Source organism: Stegodyphus dumicola, chromosome 5 (genome assembly GCF_044657685.1).
Source record: "Stegodyphus dumicola isolate Sdum_Otavi_A_Nest chromosome 5, ASM4465768v1".
Classification (NCBI taxonomy): domain Eukaryota; kingdom Metazoa; phylum Arthropoda; class Arachnida; order Araneae; family Eresidae; genus Stegodyphus; species Stegodyphus dumicola.
Genome location: NC_140772.1, coordinates 33,728,895 through 33,748,018, shown reverse-complemented (window position 1 = coordinate 33,748,018; position 19,124 = coordinate 33,728,895). Strand labels below are relative to the sequence as shown.

Below are 19,124 nucleotides of genomic sequence, written 5' to 3'. Positions count from 1 at the left end.
ATTGCGTTGTGATTTATAAGGACCGGATTAGCCTCGTGTTGAACTGGTGATGATCATGAGTAATAATTAAATAAAACATACATTTGTTATCCAATGTATATATCTTAAATTTTATTAAGTTTCTTAAGTGGAAAAGTAAACAAAATTATCAAACAAAGTATACCAAGAATAATTAAGAATAAATGTCCTCTGGGATTTATTGAATAATTAAGTGAATTTGCTACACAATACAATTAATACCATAATTTACCTCTTAGCGTAGCCAACGTACATTACGCGGATAGACTGGAATTTTCTTGAAACGCACCTGGAAAACTGGAAAAGTCAGGGAATTTCTTTCTCCTGTTTGAGTGGCAACCCTGTATATATAATATAGTTACAGTAGCCTCCTACATTTCCCACTATTCAACCTGTTACTGTTGAGTCCGCTTAGCGCAGTTCTGGAGGATGGAACTATTATATGCATGCATTTTCTGTTTATTTGGGATGTGTACTTTTCAGATTATTCTTGCTTTTAATTTTCTTGCTTCTTCTAGATTGTATAATTTGTAATGAATTCATAATTTTATAAACAAAACAGCATTAATAAAATATAAACATTCATTGATTAATTTCATTTACCATATTCCAGCATTAGTTCTTCTGGGCGAGTTTTTAAAGCTGTTATAAGATCTTCATATAATATATCATATTTGACCTTAATATCTTCCTTTAAAGAACTTTTTTAAAAGTTTAGTATGCTCTAAAATTATTCACTTATAAAGTATAGTGAACCCTTTCTAAGATGATGACCTGCAGCTCCAGATAATTCTGGTGTTCAAAATTTTCCAGATAATTTGGTAGAGGTGATAGTAAATTTAGATTCTTTACGGCTCCTTGAATTTGTTAAAGGAAAATACTGAAACAGAATTGTGTTTTATTGTATTGTTAATACTGTTATATTGATCATTCAGTAGTTGCAAGGTTAAGCAATTATTTCTTCTTGAATACACACATTATTTGTCAGTAATAAGTTTGTAATGGGAGCTTGAACATTTTCACCCATTGCAGTGTGTAACTGAATGCGAGATGAGCTCGTTCATGACCTTCAAAGGGTTTATAAAATTATGAATTAATTACTAAAACAATTAGTGAATATTATAGCATAAATAAATATGAAATAACATTATATTAGTTTTAAGATACAGAAAATTGGTCTTTATATAAAAATAAAAGTTTATATTCTAAATTTTAATTTCATAAATGACTTTAAATTTCATCATCATGTCATTTAAATATTCATCAATTGAAGCCTGCCAGTCTCTTTTAAAACAGATCACCAGTGATATCTTCAATAGCTTTTAATCAAGTTTCTAAATTTAATCTCTCTTTGTCACTTGATGTATAAGTATTTTTAAATAGAGGTTAATCTCTTTAATATAAGAAGTTAAATAAGTAAATTTACTGAAATTCCGACTTTGAAATAAACCCATTGCAGTAGATTGAAAACAAAAATGAATTACTTTGATGCCACTTCAACACTGATTGTTAGTACTAGTTATTCATAATGGAAATGAAAATGTTAGCATTAATTGTACAGGAAATGTAATACTGATTTAATGAACGCTGTTTCATAATTCAAAATAAGCCAATGTGCTGAATTATGCTTTATGACTCTGATGGTAATTCTCATATATATTTAAATGAATCGTATGATTAATGACTTATATTTCCACGAAAATAATTTTTCTGTTTCCTTAAAATTTGGATATGCGACCTTTTAGTTATGCAATATATAAGGTACTTTATTTTAATTGCAAAATTAGCCATTTTGTTGGCTACTGTATTGCATATTGAGTTAGATGATTATTATCTAGAGAATATTACTATTGATGTCTATTAGTGTTCTGAGAAAGATAGTCATTTTCAGAGGTGGTTGTCAAGAGAAAGTTTATCATATAATGATTATTTCTTTTCTTATACTATTTTGCTTGTGAAAGATTTTGATTTTTTTTAAAAAGTGAAATGAAATCTTTGATGTGGTAAAGTAAAATTTAATATGGAATTTAAAACTCTTACCTTTCTGAAGGTAATCAAAACAAGGTATTCAAACATGATTAAGTAATAATACATTTTATTTTATAGCAATCTACATTCCCTTTCTGTATGTCCTAACTGTTTGCGATAATTGCATTTGATTGATTTGAACATTTGTATTTTGTGTTGAGTTCGAGTCTTTAAAAATGTTATAATATTTTCATATCTTTTTAGCAAGCCATTTAGTGCCACTATATGACTATCTTTACTAATTCCTTGTAATTCGCCTGTGATCTCAAGCGTTGTTGATATATTTTACAAGCTTGTATTTATTTTCTGCTTTTATCATGCACAGCTTTTTGAGAAGGCAAAGTTTGCTTGCAAATTTTTTTCCCCTTTCGTGAATTTTCTTTTATTTACTGTCCATATGACTTAGCTGTTGTTTTATTTTTTAATATGTATGTATGGTTTGGTTATATTCTATGAGTAAACTATGATAGTGCATGTTTTTCTTGTTTTATCCACTCAGCAGTGATTTCATTTGGTGGTAAAAATTCCTTAAAATTTTCTTTTTTGAAAATATTTTAAATTTATATTTTCATAGTTGTTAGTTGTTATTATTTAGTTCTGCAATGGAGTACACAGGGCCGGATTAAAATTTTTAGAGGTCCTAAGCACTTAAAAGATTTTGGTGTCCGAACATAAATGTCTGCATTTTTACCATATCTTTGTTTACTTGCACCATAAATTCTATGGAAAAATTGACAAAGGGGAATTTAGTGGTTGATGCCATAAGCACGTGTTTATTTTTCTTATTGGTTAGTTCAGCTCTGGGAGTACCTATTTTTGCAGCTTGGAGCCATTATTGCTTCCATTTTTAAATACACAATATGTAAACTAGAGCAGCTTCATTTCACTATTGAAGTTATACTTAGCTATCCTTTGTCAATTATTTAGTGGATATTTTATGCAAGTTTTCTTCATTTCTAATTACTTATGCTGACATTTTATGCATTCAGATAATGTAAACAGCCCTTAAGTTTCAGAATGTGCATAGTGAGTATAGATATTATTTGAATGCTGTGGCCATCAATGCAAAAAAAGCAGAATTAGAGTTAAAATGGTACTTTTCCATTAGCTGAGTACCAAAATATTTGACCTTGGTGGACTACAACTAAACTTTTTAAAAATGTATAGTTACAGCTAAGTTAATTATCTTAAACTGTTAGTAACAACCTTTAAAGAGCTAATCTTCAGTGTTTATTGCCTAAAGATGATGAAGCAAGCATCCAATTTTTTTTTTTTATTTTATTTTATTTTTTTTTTTAGAATAAGATTCTTTATAAAGAAAGATGTTCAAATGATCATCTGATGAGGTTATGCAATTCATTTTTATATACCTATGGTATCAAGAGTTAACGTGTGTAGAATTTTGTGAAGTTCAGTTTCAAATAAACCACAATACGGCTGCCGACTAGAATGGCTATATCAGCGAAGTTTGTGTAAATGCTTCACACTTCTCTGATATAGCATTGGTATAGCCATTGGCCTTCTCTGATCTTGGTGTTATAGAAAAAACAAAACATTGGAGGAGCCAACAGAGTAAAAGAAACAATATCAGGTGCATTCTTCTTCTGTGGGTTATGTCATGAAACTAAAGAATGTTTCCTTGTTGCAGCCCAAGACAACAGCAAGAGTAGAACCAGAGGCAAAACTAAGGTTTTCAGTGCCTGGGCACACCTAAAGATTTTGAGCCCCTTTCTGTGTTCCAAGAATAGAAAACATTTCATTCTGAAATGTGTATCATCAATTTGCCGGCCCCTCGATGCTGCGCCCGGGGACGGATGTCCCCCCTTGCCCCATCCTAGCTACGCCACTGAGTAGAACATACAGCTGATGGTAGTATCTATTTTTCGACTATTGAAAAGGATATAAAACTGGAGAACTGAAAATGTCTGGATTCAAACATTATGCAGTCAGACACTCATATAATTTTCTAGACCAAAAAACCAGATGCCACATCCATACAATAGAGCAGTTGGGTGTCCGCTGATAACATCGCGGCAAAAACATCGTGGACGAAAACGTCGCGGAGAAAACAACGCAAGGCGAAAACGTCGTGCTACAAAACATCGTGGGAGAAAACATCGCAAAGAGAAAACATCACAGTTCTAAAACATCGTCGTAGAAAATAAAGCGGTTCAAAAACATCGCAGTTTAAAAACATCGTCGTCGAAAATATCGTGGTAAAAAACAAAGTATCTACAAATCATCGCATGACGATAACATCGCAGACATGCTTTTTTCAAGTTTTAATAATTGTAAATGGATATTCCCATAATGATTTCTGAGCGCAAGGTGTAAAGAAGGATAAATTTTACTTTCACATATTTTATTAACTAATAAATTTTTGCTGAAAACGTAAGAAGGAAACTTAAGCATAGAAAATTAAATGTAACTTATAGATTATACTTTTCATGAAATATTACCAGTAAAAACTTTATAAAAATGATTTATTAATGGCCTTTGTTAGTTAACTATGTCGGTTTAAGTGCTATAAGTTGCATTAATTTTTTATGCTTAAGTTTCCTTTTTATTTTCTCAGCAAAAATTTATTAATTAATAAAAAATATGAAAGTAAAAATTATCCTTCTTTGCATCTTGCGCTCACGAATCATTATGGGAATATCCATTTACACTTATTAAAGCATGCCTGAAAAAAGCATGTCTGCGATGTTATCGTCATGCGATGATTTGTAGATACTTTATTTTTTACCACGATATTTTCAACGACGATGTTTTTAAACTGCGATGTTTTTGAACCGCTTTATTTTCGACGACGATGTTCTGGACCACGATGTTTTAGAACTGCGATGTTTTCTCCCACGATGTTTTGTAGCACGACGTTTCCGCCTTGCGTTGTTTTCTCCGCGACATTTTCGTCTGCGATGTTTTTGCCGCGATGTTTTTGGCTGTAACCGAGCAGTTGTGAGGTTTTGCAAAATGGCATAATAATTGTCAGCTGGAACAACTAGAAACTATTTAGTCTTACTTAATTAAATTTATGGTGACGCTTGTATATTAAGACAAATTTATTTTCAGCAGTTGATAACGAAATTAACAATTTCATGTCTGGTGTGTAAATTTATCTCCCCCCTTTAATTTCATTGTTATTTTTTTCTGTATGTTTTAATTTATTAATGTGAAGTAAATGTAATAAAAATTAAAGTCGGATAGGGTCAAATGTTGTGGTACCTAGCTAATGAAAAAATACCGTTCAAACTCTTACCTTTTTTTAAGACAATCTAAAGATGATTAAATAAAGATATATTTTATTAAATAAAGATATATTTTATTTTATAAACACGGGAAAGAAAGGCGAAATAAGAACTAATTAAATTTACAGCTTCCTTTGTTTCATTCAGCACGAAGAGAATGAAAGATGCACAGTTCCTTGCTGTTCATTTCCGCAAGCAATTCCACAAATATATGGCATTTTTTCATCCAGTTTTAGGTTTTAATACCTGAACAGAATTACCTATCAGAAATGATTTTTTCCACATTTGAAAGAAACCAACTTTTTTATTTCTACATTTCACTCACTTCCGTGGTTACTAAAGCAACAGATAACTAAATAACATTAATTTTTTCAAAATTCTGTAATTAAAGTTTGTCATAGAAAAAAGTAAGAATTTTTTACGCTCTTCATTTATTTTTCAGTTTCTTTTGTTATTTCATTTTAATTAAATTCTTTTAATCATTGAGAAGCACGAATATTAATTAACGTTAATAATATCTTAATTTTTATTACAAGGAACCGCCATCATCGCGATATGATCCGGCCACGGAGTATCCGTGGATCCGGCAATTGACAAAGCAGACAGATAATAATGTTTTGTCTGTTTGTTGTCTTTCTGCCTGCAGGGAGAAAAATCAATCTTGGGAGTAAAGGAGAGGGAATTTCGGGTTTCAGAGGAAAAAGTTTTGTGCACTTTTATACGCATTTGAGAGGTCATATAACAAAGATGGGGTAAAAATTGAAAGATTATGTGTCTATATTAAGTTTCTAACAGAGAGAAAAAATAAAAGGTTTCAATTTAGATTTAGAACGAGAAATGTAGAAAGCAATCTATCAGTACATATTCAATGAATGCAATAAATAAAGCGAATTCTGTGTAGCCTCACAGACCGTAATGTTTCCCAAGAAAGTGTAAGTATAAGTTGCATTTTATTGTAATGTGAACTGACAAGAAACTGTATAATATTAGCCGGAAAACCACGTAATTAAAACTCACACATGAATGAAATACACTTTATAGTTCAAATAACTTTATACGATACACATTAAATTTTAAAATTATGTCGCAGAACATTTTAAATGAAATATAATTTTCATCAATAGCATTTACTATCAGGGGCATAGCTAAAGGGGGAACATCTGTCCCGGGTGCAGCACCGAGTGCTGACGAACTGATGTAAAGAATTTTAGAATGAAATGTTTTCCAGTCTTGGCAAACAAGAGGGGCTCGAGATTTCAGTTATTCCCGGGCGCTGAAAACACTAGCTACAACTCGGTTCACTATGTTGAAGAATTAGAGGTGTGTGAGGGAGGAGCAAGGAGGTTAGAATAGAAGAAGGGAAGGTTCAACTCAAACGGTGAAGCTTGGCGGCCATGTTACTGTTATCACTGTGACTTGTGCAAGGAAGTCTGTAATTGTAACATTTTTTTTTTCCCTTTTCTTTTTGAAGCATGTCTGCTTATATTGCATAGGGATGCACAAATAGATTTTCGAAAAATATTCCTGGGATTACTGTTCACTCGTAAGTATTTTCTTTTTTTTTTTTTATGTTATTTCATAAATATGTTAAAAAAATGTCACAATGTCATGTTGTTTTCTTTCCAGATGTGACAAAAAAGACTTAATAATAATCGAAACATGTTAAATACAATACATTTTAATGCTTTTGCTTACAGCTGGTATCTTCGTTCCTTAACATACAATGATATATGCTAGGCTTATATGCTTGCTGTATAATTTGAACGCTTAGATAATTCGTTTTATAATTTTCATGAAAAGTAAGAAATCAATTGTTACTATTTTTATGAATTGTAAAGGTGTTAAATAAAGCAATGCTTTTCTTTATGTATTAATTATTATTCATTCTTAAGTTTTGTGAACTGTTACGAATATAATTTGTGCATTTGATCAAGATAAACTGTTCTGTTGTTAAAATGTTTTTGCATAAGCTTACAAATTTCTGGGCAGTATAGCGATAAACATAAGTAAAATATTTACACATTTGAACATGTGAAAAGATATATCCAAAAATTTATATAGGTATATTTCTGTAATTCAGCTTAATTCAAGGTAATTTCTTTGAGATTCATAAATATGAAACGCGCATAAACTGAAATCATTGAATTCACATAAATCTGTTTTATTTTATTAATATTTATTTTCTTGTTGATATAAGGTTGTTGATTGTGAAAAGAATCTATTTAAAACTTTCATTTAAAAAAAAAAGCAACGTGTTACCATTTTTTTAGATAATTATCTGCTATTAATTTCAGGTAAAAATGATTCTTTAATAAATTATAATAATATTGCGAATAAATCAGAAATATCACTTCTTAAAGAAACAATTGGAAAGTATACCAGAGAAGTTGCTAATAAAACCTAAACAAATTCTTGAAATTATGCAGAAACATAATTTGTAAAGGCTTTAATGTTATGCACATGCATTTAGATTTCGAAATATTTCTTAATGATTTTCTGTACTTAGTAAATTACAGATATCATCTTTATAACTTTAAAACAAAAAACTAACAATAGCAAAGCATTTCATTATAAATTTAAGATATTTTTACTGGAAAATTCATGCATAGAACTTACAAACACGTACGTTTCACTACCGTATCGCAATGTTTTGAAGTAACAAACATGGACGCCGCTTGTTCCGTGAAGTTTCATTCCCGATAGTGGAGGAAACTGCGAACCCTCCCTCCTTCTATTCTAACCTCCTTGGGGAGGAGACAAGGCCTGGCCTTGGGGTGGGCGTAACCTTGGTAAATTCAACACCGATTCAACTATAACTGCAGTAGAGTCGGTGTTGGTAAACTACAGGACTATAGAACATTTTCATTCTAATAGCGGAAATTCCTGAAAATTTATTATTGTTACACTATTGCTTATTATTATTAAAATTTTTGAAGACTGGACTAGTGCTAAATCTACTTTAATACGAAGACTTATACTATCAGAGTTTTTAATAAAACAGATTCATTACTTTTTCAAATGTCTGTTACCAGTAGCGTAGCTAGAATTCCAGCGACCGGGGACAACTGAAGAATTTGCGCCTCTTTCTGTGCGCCAAGAATGGAAAACATTTCATTAAAAAAATTCGTAGCATCAATCTGGAGCCGCTTGGATGTTGCGCCCAGGGACAGGTGTCCCCCCTTGCCCCACCTAGCTACGCCACTGTCTATTACTATTTTAAATGTATATGAAATGAATACTTTGACTTAAAATAATATATTTTAGTGGAGACAGCTGCTGTTTAAAAAAAAGTGTCCAAAGTCTCAAGAACTTGTTTATTTTTTTAATTGGTTTCACTCACTTCTCAATTCATTCAAATTAGTTAGATTTTAGTTATTTAATTTTTGAAGATCCGTTGTTTAGGAAAGACCGAAATCGCTGAGATTCTTACTATATTTGAAAATATTTGTGGCAATACGGTTTGCGCGAAGTGTTTATTTCCAAACTGCGGTACAAAATCTTCATACTGCTGCCAAAATCATGGCCATTAGTACGAACGGCAGAATCAGTTTGTATTGTTTTTGTGTAAACTTGACTGTACTTCTGGTTCCATGTCTTGGATATTTAAACAGAACGCTGAAAAATGTTGTGGAAGATTATTGGATTGTCATGTCAGTCGTATACTCTTTGGGAATACAAGCGCATTTATACTTAGTTTATAAAAGAAGAGGCTATGCATACAAAGTTGCCTGGAGATCTGGGATTTTGGGATTTTTTTTCGGACTTGGTTTACTTATTACTGGTCTTGCTGCTTCATCCTGGTGTGTTTTCGGATGTTACATGTCTCTGCTGAGTTTTTTTCACTTCTCTGAATACCTCACCACCGCTATCATCAACCCCAAATCTTTGAGCTTGGATTCTTTCTTACTAAACCATAGCAAGGAGTATGGAGTTGCTGCTTTATGTAGTTGGATGGAATTTTTTGTTGAATGGTACTTTTTCCCTCATTGGAAAGAATTACGGTGGGTTACAGCTGTTGGATTATTTTTATGTATTGTGGGAGAGTTAGTGAGGAAGGGAGCAATGTTTACTGCTGGAACAAATTTTAATCATATTATACAGAGCCATCGGGAGGAAGGTCATGTATTAGTATCTCATGGTCTTTATGCTTGGTGTCGTCACCCTTCTTATGTGGGTTGGTTTTGGTGGTCTGTGGGTACTCAGATTGTTTTGTGCAATCCTCTTTGCACACTTATATATGCTGTAGCATCATGGAGATTTTTTCGACAAAGAGTTGTCGAAGAAGAAATAACTCTTTTGAACTTTTTTGGAGAAGATTATGTTAATTATCAGCGTCGTGTTCCCACAGGCCTGCCTTTCATCAAAGGATATAGATTAGAACTTTGAACAGAGATAATGAATTAGTCTTGGAAAATAATGAAGTTTTGAGTGGATATGCTCTATAATGTATGCATATGAAGAGTTGAATTAAATATGATCTTACAGTTCCTGTGCAAGAACTATGTGAATGCCTAAAAGAAAGAAAATTAGTGATCTTTTTCTGCCACTCTAATTAGAGTGGTGTGAGCGGATTACTTCTGAGTTGTGTACATCATTTTAATGCTCACAATCCCAGATTCTGAATTGCGAAGCCATGTACAGATATTATAATGAGAGGTTTAGTCTAATTTTTCTGCAGCTAATTTTCTAATGTGAAATGATATATCAAGTTACGTAATAGAAATCATAGTGAAATTATCATGAGTTGGATAATCAGCTAAGGAATCGAGGAAATTGTGCATACCTCTACCATTTGAAATTATCATGTGTGCCATATTTGAATGTTAAAAGTTTATATTGAAATTTGGTGCTTTTGATAACTGCATTTATATTTATAATTTTACATTAATCATTTGGCAGATGTAGCTGTTAATATGGTCTTAAGTATGTGAACATCTAGAAGCAATAAGAATTATATTGTGTTCATGAGAGAATAATATTGTGAATAGAAAGCAAGCAATGAAATATCAAGCTTTGCAATCATGAACAAAAAATTTTGCTGTAATTTGAAGAAATTACAGCAAATTACAACAGATGGATTAATTTTTAATTATTTATTTCAGTATACTGCTTTAATCATGTTACTTGCATTACAGTATTGCTCAACTGTACTGATATCATAGTTGAGAATTACTAAAAGAAAATCAAGTCTTGAGATCATTATCAAAAGATATTCCATTTAATTTTTTGTGTTACTTCTCAGAAAAAAGCATGGAATATTTATGTTTTAATTGGAGACAACAATAGTATTCTTTAAAAGATTAAAAAGAGAGACAGGGAGAAAGTATTGCAGGCTAAGATTGCAGTTTTAAAATAGTTAAGAAGTCTGCAATACTTTTTTAGTCATGCACCAAGTATTCAGAAATAAATATTTCTTTATAAGTTTTCTGTGGTTGTTAATTTGTGATTAAAATTTGTAATAGTGTAACAAAATTAGAATCATTTATTCAATATATGAGAATTTTAATATTGGACTATTTTCTTATGATCTTAGGAATAAACCTCATCTGGCTACATCAAATTGTATGTTGCCACATTTTTAAATGTAAACTGCAGCATATCAAAATAAAAATTGAAATAATTTAATAATTTGTTAAATTTCAAACTATTGTATAGCTGCAGTTTGCATTTTGTTATTGCTGTCATTATTGCTAGTTGTAAAGTGAAGTGTAATGAATTTATTAGCAATTACCCACAAAGTATGAAGAAAATTATTGTTAATCATGTAACTTTTAATACGTAATTGCAGACTTTACTCTGAGACACTTCAGTTTATTTGCTTTTGTATTTGGCTCTTCATTATATTTGCTTGAATTATGTGAATGCAGAATATATTAAAAAATATTTGGAAATTTATAGAAATTTGAAAAAAAAATTATGAAAAATTGAGTTCTTTAATATTATGGCCCTCATTATTTAAACATTTCCAAGAGCCCTTTTGTTAATAGACTTACTAAAATAGAAGTACTACTCAAAGCTGTCCTTATGATGGACAGACTGTAGTTAAAACTGCTGGCAATTTGCTAACTGTTTGCGAAAGCTCCAAGTAGCTTTGCCATTTTGATGCAGTTCTTTAAAGAGGTCTTGAAGGCATTTAACTAGCAGGGGCTGTAATAAACAGGAAGTACCGAAACATACATTTTCCTTAGATGGGTACAAAGTAGTCGCCAGCATTTTTTATTTTTTTATTTTGAGGGTGGCATTCTTTGCTATTCTTGATATTAGACCTGAATTGTGTATATCAGCAGAGAGATTACAAATACATTAAAACGAAAACACAGCAAACAAAAATACCGATATATTTAATGAAACATACAGTACCTGTCACTTATTTAAACTCATCCACTTATTATGTTCAGATTTTCAGGAACGAAAACAGAATAGAAAATACACCACATATTAAACTGAGATTGGCAAAAGACTGATTCTCCAGTGCCAGAATATCTTACTTATCAAAGCTTTTCGTAGTTCATCCATTTAACAATTTTTTTCCCTCTACGAATGGCAGGCCCTCAATTGACTGCCTTGTCTACAATTGACTCAATTGACTGCTTGGCTTAAGTCAGAAGTGATGGTAACTTTATTATGGAGGCTTCTAATAGGTGGGCCACCTTTGTCTCCTATGAAGGAACATACAGTTACAGCCATGTCTTCTTCGAGATTGGAACCTGTGCTCTTTGTTATCACGGTTGGCTCCACTAACCACTATACCATCTGGGCGACATTAATGAATTGTAGACCGTGACTTTATTATTCAGATATGTGGTACTTCAATAAATAGGGTTTGACCCAAATTTTTTTATCCTTACCTGATCCCTGTGCATGTGAGATGCTCCTTCCAGAGTTTTTTGTCTATTATGGACTTCAGAACTGCAGAATTTCCTTTTTTTAAGTTTAATAAAGACATTTCTTTAAAGGTATTGTAAATGAGTAAGGGTTCCTTCTCAAATATTAGCTGATAGGAAGTGAAGGTGTAACTTCTGTATCCCATGTTTTAAGGTTTACTTATTCAAAATCCTTCTCTTGGAATAGGTACACCGCACAAAAAAAAAGGGGGGGGGACAGTTCTATATCTCTCATTCTACTGGGCCGATTGACAAAATTCAAATTGTGTTTTTCATGTCTTGAGAACACGACTTAGGATATGTATTACATTTATATATAGCACTGTTCTAACATAGGTATTTTGACACAAAACCGGACTTTTTCTCAAATAACATACCAATTTTTTTCTATATTTCGATTCTAATTATGCCTAAATATTATATATGCTCAAATTATGCCTAAATATTAAATTCTGTAGAATTTGGTGCGGAATTTACGGAAAATTCAAAGATTTATCTTGGCACAATTTTTTCAGTTTGCGCCAAGAATAATTCACTTGACGAACTTCTTAATATATGGCAACCTTTGCGATTATGGCAACCTATTGCGATTGACCGTGGATTTTCTCCCTTGATTATTGATAAAGCCGTCAAAAAATTTTCAGATTCCCATCAAAGAAGACATTCCACTGTTAGAAATAATATCAATGACCTTGTCGTGCTTCCATTTTATCCTTCTGTTAGCTATAAAATTGCACGGATTCTCCAGAAATTCAATTTTCAAGTCGGTTTCTCCCCTATTAATAAAATTCACCCTTCGATTCTAAAAGATTGCATTTCTGTCTTGAATTCTTGGGGAATTTATAGTATATCATGTCAGTGTGGTTTAAGATATATTGGCCAAACAAAAAGAGCGTTGAAGTTTCGTATCAAGGAACATGAATCTTATGTCAAAAAAGGGGAAATTAACAAGTCTTCAATAGCGTATCATAGCTGGACTTTTAACCATAATTTTGATTTTGGGTCTGCAAAAATCATCCAAAAGGCTTCTTCCATAGGCGAATTGGATTTTCTTGAGGCTTTTCACATTCACAAAGATTTAAAAAGTTTAGTTAATGATTTGAAGTCCAATCCAGTCCTTCCTAATGCCTTTAAAATTCTACTGTCTTAATTCAATTATTTTTGCCGATAGATGACGTTACCTCCTCGCACTTGGTACTACCAGAGGGTATAAAAATCCGTTCAGTGGTTGCTTTCCATTATTTGAAGTTCAGATTTTGAGCGTAATGTGCATTTGCCCTCGCTCCCTGTTTTAACTTCGCTAATATTTCTTTATGCTTGATCAGACAGCCTGGCTCAGTAAAAGTAGGCGGCCAGTGCAACTCTGATTAAAAATCTAGTTTAAACCACGTGCAGTGCTGATAAGCACCACGTGTTTCTGTGATTCCTATTTTCTTCTTTCTATGTATTTCTTTCTCCTGATGAGGAGGGACCTTTAGCTGCCCTCGAAATCGATTGAGTGTTTCATTATACCTACGCTAAATATAAGGTTGTTTTTTACGATTTTGATTGTCACATTAGCGTGTTTCTCTTCTAGTTCTAGTCTATATGACAACCTATTTTCTTTTCCCTTCCATTGCAGGAGCGGAAAAAAAGTTACTTTTTTCCTACTTTCAAATAGTTTAAACAAAGTGCCTAAACCACATTTGATGTTATTATTATGCCAAATTTCAAAACACGCTAATATATAAATTCACGTATATCTTCGGAAATATTGAATAAAAAACCGCAATTGTTTGCAGGTATGAAATGTTTAAAAATACATCTACTTTAAGACGATGGTAAAAAAATTATAATTCAAATTTTTTTTGAAAAATTCATAAAAATTATTTTAAAAGTAAATCATAAAAAAATAGACTTAATTTTACTTGGAATGAACCTAAATTTCGAAATGTGAAAGGAAGAATCAAATAAGTTAGATAGAAAAAGAGATATTAAAAATGTATGCCAAAGTCAATCAACATTGAGGAGCTAATTTTTTTAATCTACTTATGCGATGTTTGCGAAACTTGAGTCGTAGAGTCAAAATATGGAAAAAAATTAGCATGTCATTTCAAAAAAAGTCCAATTTTGTGTCAAAATACCTATATTAGAACAATGCTATATATAAATTTAATACATAACCTAAGTCGCGCTCTCGAGACATGAGGAACACAATTTGAGTTTCAATTGGCCCAGTAGAACGGGAGATATAGAACTGTCCCCCCTTTTTTTTTTTCTTTTTTTTTTTTCGCACTGTATATGTTAAATACGGCAAATTTAATTTTTGGAGCCTTTCAATTATTAAGCTAAACTTGAATTACCAAATTGCAAATTAAAAAAGGAATTAATAAAAAGATAAATTGATTTGTTAATTTTTTATATATTTATAAATTTGGTTTAGTTTAAAAATGTTTCTGTTCCTTCAAGAAATTTTGGTCATAAGTAAAGCTTTCTAAATTTGAGAGATATATAAAAATAATATACATTAAAAACATCTCAAAGACAAACGTCATTGCTTCTAGATCATTTTATTCTTTTATGAGGATAGTTGCCTTTAATAAATGATGTTTAGTAACAGTGGCTTAGCTAGGGTTTTCAGCGCCCGGAGACAACTGAAGAATTTGCGCTCTTTTCTGTGTGCCAAGAATGGAAAACATACCATTAAAAAATTTCGTAGCATCAATTTGAAGCCCCCTGAATGATGCGCCCGGGGACAGATGTCCCCTCTTGCCCCACCCTAGCTATGCCACTGTTTAGTAATGATCTTTATTAATGATGTCAGAACTACTGTTAAGTTTAAGAGGCAGTTGCCCTAAGAAAGTTCATTGCATTTGTATTAATACTCTGAGCTTTGAAAATATGTAGGAATGAAACTAATGCCTGATGTATGTTTTTTAACCGAATATAAATCTGTTATCTAAGCCTTTCTCAGATGTATTAAATTCAGTTTTGTATGGATAAATACTGCAAGTATGTTTTGGACATATAAATTATATTTTATTTTAAACTATTAAAAAATTATCAATGTTTTTGTAAAAATGCACTTACAAATTTGTATTTTTTCAGCATTTTTTAATCACATACTTTTAGATGAATTTTTAGAGTAATGTAATTTGGTAAATGTGTGAATGAAATTAACCTGAAAATGAAAATTAATGAATTTATTTATAAGAAGTATAAATCTAATAATACTGGTAAGTGATCCAACTATATTAATGTAATGAAACTTTATGTTGAACAGCAAATTGGAGAATTCAATCTTAACATTTGTTGCAAATTATTTTATTGTTGTTTGATTGCTGTCAGGATGACCTAATTATTCTAGAAAAGGAAATAAATGGATTTGTTAACAAAAGGTAAAGATACAATTACAGTAGAGTGTGCTTAAGATAACTTCTCATATAGTTTAGTCCATTGTGAAAGCAGTTACCTTAAGAAGTGTTGTTCTATGCTAATATGTATTTATGTCTAAGGAATTTTGGTTATAGTCAGAGATATTTGCCATGAGACATTTCACCATTCTCTTTTTGGATTTAGCATTTTAATGACAGTTGTAAACCACAGTAACTTATTTATGTAGATATTATTTATTTGCATAATGCTTTGAAAAAAGAAACCATTTACAAAATGAATTAAGTTTCGTTAGCATGATCTTTCTGAGAAGAATCTTAAATTCTGTTAAAAAGTAGTGATAAAGCTGTGATGCAAATTTTGCTCACCATATTTATTTTATATTTTTTATGAACATACAGAAAGTAAACATTGTTTTTTATGTGCAAGCTAGAAAAGTGTGTGTGTGTAATTTTTTTTCAAGTGTGTATTGAAAGTATTGCTCATTCAAAGTGAACTCGGAATGATATATTCTTTAAATTTAGCAATGTGTTGATTTCTTTTTTTTTTTTTTAAATTTTTTTATTTGTACATATTAGAAATTTAATAAAATGTAAATAATGAGCCATCAACCCATATTTTGTATATAATGCAACTTGTTCGTAAGAATAGAGTAATTATATGGGTATTAATTACTATGCAAGTTATATAATTGCTTAATTATGTTGCTGTAATTGATCTTGTACAATGTGTAAATTTTTGTATAAAAATATTCTAAATGTTGTAATTGTTGTATTTGAAGGTAAATCAGTTAGTTTGGCCAAATCTTCTTTATGGAAAGCTAATAGATCCTTTTTTGTATTTTGTGTTAAAATGTATGATATGCATTTTTTTAATATTTTAAGCCAAAATGTTGTTATTCAGAAAGCAATACAATTTGAACACTGTGGAAAGCACTGTAGCCTTAGAATAATAGTAGCAATTCTTACAGTATGTTAAAATTTATTTTCTGAGATTTTCAAGAATATGTTCTGAAAGCTTTGTAAAAATATTGAAATGTGTCGCTTTTTATATGGTGCTGTATGTGCTTGCTTACACACTTTTTATTTTTATAGGGATGATTATAGTACAGTCATAAATACAGTTTTTTTCTGTGCTTTGCTTTTCCATTATTTCCTAAATAGTTATATCTTTTATATTTATTCACTTTTTAATTAGATGTGCTTGTACAATGCTTTTTACAATGATTTGTAAATCGTGTAAACATCTCAATTGACAGTAAACACTTAAATGATTATTGACTCAAAGTTTATTAATACTTGAATATTTATATTTTAAATAGATCTGTATGTGTATGATTATATCTAATGCATAATATCTTTTAAAAATAATATTATATAATTTAAAGTTACATACAAAGTTATCATTACAAAGTTTCAATAAAAAATTTGTATCTTTTCCATTGTAGGGTAACATGTACCAAATAATTTTCCATAGAAGATATATGCTGTAGCATTGCTTATTGATCAGCATTTATATATGTTTTTTCTATCTCATATAATGGTGTTCTTGTTTTCAAAGAGAGTATTGTTAAATTTAAAGTGTTTCATTCTATTTTATTGTTTAAAGAAATAACTAACCTAAGCGATATAATTTTTAGGGTAAAAAAAATTTATCACAGTGGAAATGAGTTGATGACAAAAGTGTATTTTCTTACCAGAAGTATCAAGTTGGTACACATGGCATATCTTTACAGGAAAATGTTTAATGCATATTGTCCTATGTTGGAAAAGATCCAAAATTTTTTTCTAATTTTGTATTGCTAATTATTTTAGCAATATATATTGTAAATTAACTTGCCAAAATATTTTGTTATTCATTAAAGCTTTTTAAATATACCAAATTATTTGTAAATTGTATTATTTTTGGCCTTGATTTTTTCAGCCTTGTTAATTTATTGTATTCTGATATTTATTTTCAGTGCTGATATTTATTTTTGTCTTTTTTTATTACTGATATTTATTTTAATTAAATCATATTAGACTTACAGTACCTGAGTATTTATTTTATAAATATGTAACTTATTAGTTACTAATTGCCATAGTAGATACTAGGCTCATTGGTCAAGACTGACTGCACCCATTGTTTAAAACTGGGTTTAAATTCTGGTCAAAGTATGGGCATTTGTGTCTGTGGTATCTTTGTGGAATAGAAGATGGTAAAATCTATTTGATCTGAAATTCAGGAGATTAGTTTCAAGAGAATGAGAGGGAAAAAATCTATAGATTTCATTTCTTGAGGTGTCTGATCATAGTTGATTTGGAATTAGCAGACAGCTGCTCTGTTTGCTGTGTTTAAATAAGATAATCCAATCTAATCCTGATCAATAACCAAATTTATTGGATTAGTTAACATATTACAGCAAACATTAAAAAGCTATGTGCATCAAGTGCTTTGCCTTAATTGATGATGGATATATCACGGCAACATTGTTAATAATGCTTTTTTGGGCAAGTTGTCAAAAGAAACTAGATAATGTTTACACACGAGAAAAGGGTGATTTAACTGATTAGAAAAACCACCAGTATTCCTTGTCTTTAGTTCCTCAATTACTGCAGAGTGTTTGATTAGCAGAATGTTTAATTCTAATAAATATGTCATCATGAGAATAAATATTTGATTAAAGCATTAGAATATCTGCCATATGATTTATGAAACTTTCTTAAACAATTTAAAAGTTTGTGGAAATTTATGTAATATGACTGTTTTTCTTTTTGTGCATGTATTTAAAATTAGTTTCAAATAGCTCTTCAGTATTTTTTGGAGTTGTAAATTCAGGATTTTTAATATTTGCATTATTATTAGGATGCTGAATAGTTATATTTAATTGTTAAATATTGATAACTACATACATTTGTAATAAAATAAATTATATGTGTTTTAGGCCTAATATTCAAAGATAAGTATTGTTGAAAGCCTTCCTAAAATAGAGGAGACCGAATATCTGCAGCTGATGAAATGCGGAGAGTTCAGTGATGTTTGTAAGCTGTTATCGACAGGTTTCCTCATTTAGTATTGAAACAGTTATTAGATTCTGCTGATTATTGCTTTTAAGACTGTCATTAAGTAAATATTTTGACCACTATTAGTAAACTTATATACCTATAGCTAAAGATTAATTTGGATTATGATAAACACGAGAGCTGTTTGTGTAAAGGTAGAAATGCCTTCATGGAGGATTTTCGAAAAGAAACGCTCGTATTCACTTTACATATGGGGAAAACTTCTGTTAGGAACAGCACCACCAGTGGCCAGGTGGTTAGGATCGTTGAATGTTGGTAATTCGAACAGAGACGAATGAGCCGACTGCATAGTTTTTTCTTACGTAAGGTGAATACAGTTTCCCTCAGAAATCCTCCATGAAGGCATCCCTTGTGGCTTCGCTGTATTCAAATAATATAACCCAAGCGGACTTAAAGGATAAGCCAGTGCCGTTTTATTGAAGAAAGACTGCGGCTAACTGCAATTTTTGTAATTAACAGTTAAGAACGAATAAAGCAACTTCTTATCGCGAACCTACCAAACATTGTCACTA

At 30.8% G+C, this 19,124-nt stretch overlaps 1 protein-coding gene across 1 annotated transcript; it reads left to right on the top strand.

Moving 5' to 3' along the window:
• The first annotated feature begins 8,741 nt into the window (after window positions 1-8,741).
• On the top strand, window positions 8,742-17,578 carry Icmt (isoprenylcysteine carboxylmethyltransferase ste14). Its single transcript, XM_035352698.2, has one exon. It carries the CDS (start codon window positions 8,814-8,816, stop codon window positions 9,678-9,680), a length of 867 nt encoding a protein of 288 aa, XP_035208589.1. The 5' UTR covers window positions 8,742-8,813; the 3' UTR covers window positions 9,681-17,578.
• The last annotated feature ends 1,546 nt before the right edge of the window (window positions 17,579-19,124 follow it).